The sequence below is a fragment of the Manacus vitellinus genome, unplaced genomic scaffold (genome assembly GCF_001715985.3).
Source record: "Manacus vitellinus isolate BGI_N305 unplaced genomic scaffold, ASM171598v3 scaffold_127_pilon, whole genome shotgun sequence".
Classification (NCBI taxonomy): Eukaryota; Metazoa; Chordata; class Aves; order Passeriformes; family Pipridae; genus Manacus; species Manacus vitellinus.
Genome location: NW_021938935.1, coordinates 75,138 through 77,037, shown reverse-complemented (window position 1 = coordinate 77,037; position 1,900 = coordinate 75,138). Strand labels below are relative to the sequence as shown.

Sequence of the window (1,900 nt, the reverse complement as noted above, 5' to 3'; positions counted from 1 at the left end):
TGCAGGAACGTGGGAAGGGGTGGGGTTGGGCCACGCCCATTTTTGGGCAATGGGCGGGGTCTGTGTGGGGCTGGCTCCACCCACATTGCCAAAATGATGGGTGACTTAGGGCCTGGCTCCACCCACTATCCCAAAGGAGTGGGGCTTGTATGAAGTGCCCCACCCTATTCTGCAGAGGGGTGGGGTCTGTTTGCTCTGGTCCCACCCACTTTACCAGAGGAGGGGGGTCTTCAGGGGCCTGACAGCCCCCACTTTGCCCAAGAGGAGGGGTTTGTAGGGCCTGGCTCCAACCCCTTCACCAAAAGGGTGGGTCTTTTAGGGCGGACCCCACCCACTTTTACCATGGGGCGTGGTCTGTAAGGACTGGCTCCTCCTACTTTACAAAAGGGGTGTGGCCCCGAGTGTCCGGCTCCTCCCACTTTTCCAAAAGGTCGGGGTCTGTATGGCCTGACTCCCACAGCCACTTCCCAGAAGGGACAGGGTCCATAGGGAACAGCCCCACCCCCCTGGGGGTCATGGTCGCTCACTGATCTCCAGCTGCCGCTGGATCCGGCCCTTGCTGCGCTCTCGGAAATCCACCTGCGCCTCGTTGTACTTGGTCATGACATCCACGAACTTGCGGGACAGGACCGAGTGCTGGGGACGGGGACAGGGACACAGGGATGGGGACACGCCAGGCACGGTGCCTCCCCAACTTGGTCATGACATCCACGAACTTGCGGGACAGGACCGAGTGCTGGGGACGGGAACAGGGACACGGGGATGGGGACACGCCAGGCACGGTGCCTCCCCAACCCCTGGGGACGGGGACACGGGGATGGGGACACCCCAGACGTGGCGTGTCCCAACCCCAGGGGACAGGACTGGCTGCTGGGGATGGGGACAGGGAGTCAGACTGGTGACAATCTGGGCATGGCATGTCCCCAGCCTTGGGACACAGGGCAGGAGGAAGCGCTGGGGGTGGGGACAGTGACATGAGACACAAGACACCAAGGATGTGGCATGTCCCAGCCCAAGGGGGACAGGACAGAGTGCTGGGGACAGGGCAGAGGAACAAGAAGCCTGGGAGAACTGGGTGCTGCTGGGGACAGAGACAGGAGACTTGGGGACACCAGGACATGCCACATCCCCAGCCTGTGGGAGCACTCAGGAACTGGGGATGCTGGATGGGGACAGGGAATGGAGGCTTGGGAACACCTGGCCATGCCACATGCCCAGCCCACAGGGGACAGGGTGGCACAGGGCACTCAGGACCTGGGGACACAGGATGAGGACAGCCCCAGCAGCGGCTCCCAGGGGCCGGAGCTCACCTGGGATTTGCGTATCCGGAGGTCAGCGGAGGATCGTGCCTCGTCCTGCTCAATGTTCCTCTCCATACCTGGAAAGAACCGGATTCCAACCCATCAGGGACCTTCCCCGCTGCCAGACCCCGCGGTCCCAGTGTCCCCAGCACGGCCGTGGGGACGGGGACACCCAGGGCCACTCACTCTTCAGCTTGTTGCGGACGCTGTTGGCCATCTTCTTGATCTCCGCCGTCAGCTGCTCCAGGTCATCTTTGGTCTCTGCAGGATCGTGGAGGTAAGGAATGTCCCCAGGAGGGCTCCCTGTGACCCAGGGGACACTTGGGGACACTGTCAGCACACTCACTCTGCTCCGGGATGGGCGCTGAGAGGATGAGGCTGTAGAGCTTCTTTGCTTCCTCCACGTTCTCCGAGATCTTGTCGATGTTCTGCCGGGTCTCCTCGATCTGGACACACCAGGAAGGATTTGGGAGGGGGGTTAGGAGGCAGCCCTGTGCCCCCCAGCCCCACTCCCAGCCCTCCCTCACCTCCGAGAAGAACTCATCCATGAAGGCCGTGTTGTCCACGGCGATCTCCAGCTCCTCGGTGTCGTCATCCGC

General features: G+C 62.6%; 1 protein-coding gene across 1 annotated transcript in view; it reads right to left on the bottom strand.

Moving 5' to 3' along the window:
• LOC115308148 (syntaxin-3-like) overlaps nt 1-1,900 on the bottom strand; it is a 7,301-nt gene that overhangs the window by 3,961 nt on the left and 1,440 nt on the right. The window contains exons 2-6 of the mRNA XM_029965948.1: nt 1,829-1,900; nt 1,648-1,747; nt 1,488-1,562; nt 1,311-1,378; nt 528-636 (exon numbers count right to left, since the gene is read on the bottom strand). Coding sequence (XP_029821808.1) covers nt 528-636; nt 1,311-1,378; nt 1,488-1,562; nt 1,648-1,747; nt 1,829-1,900 — 424 coding nt within the window. The remainder of the gene's footprint in view (nt 1-527; nt 637-1,310; nt 1,379-1,487; nt 1,563-1,647; nt 1,748-1,828) is intronic.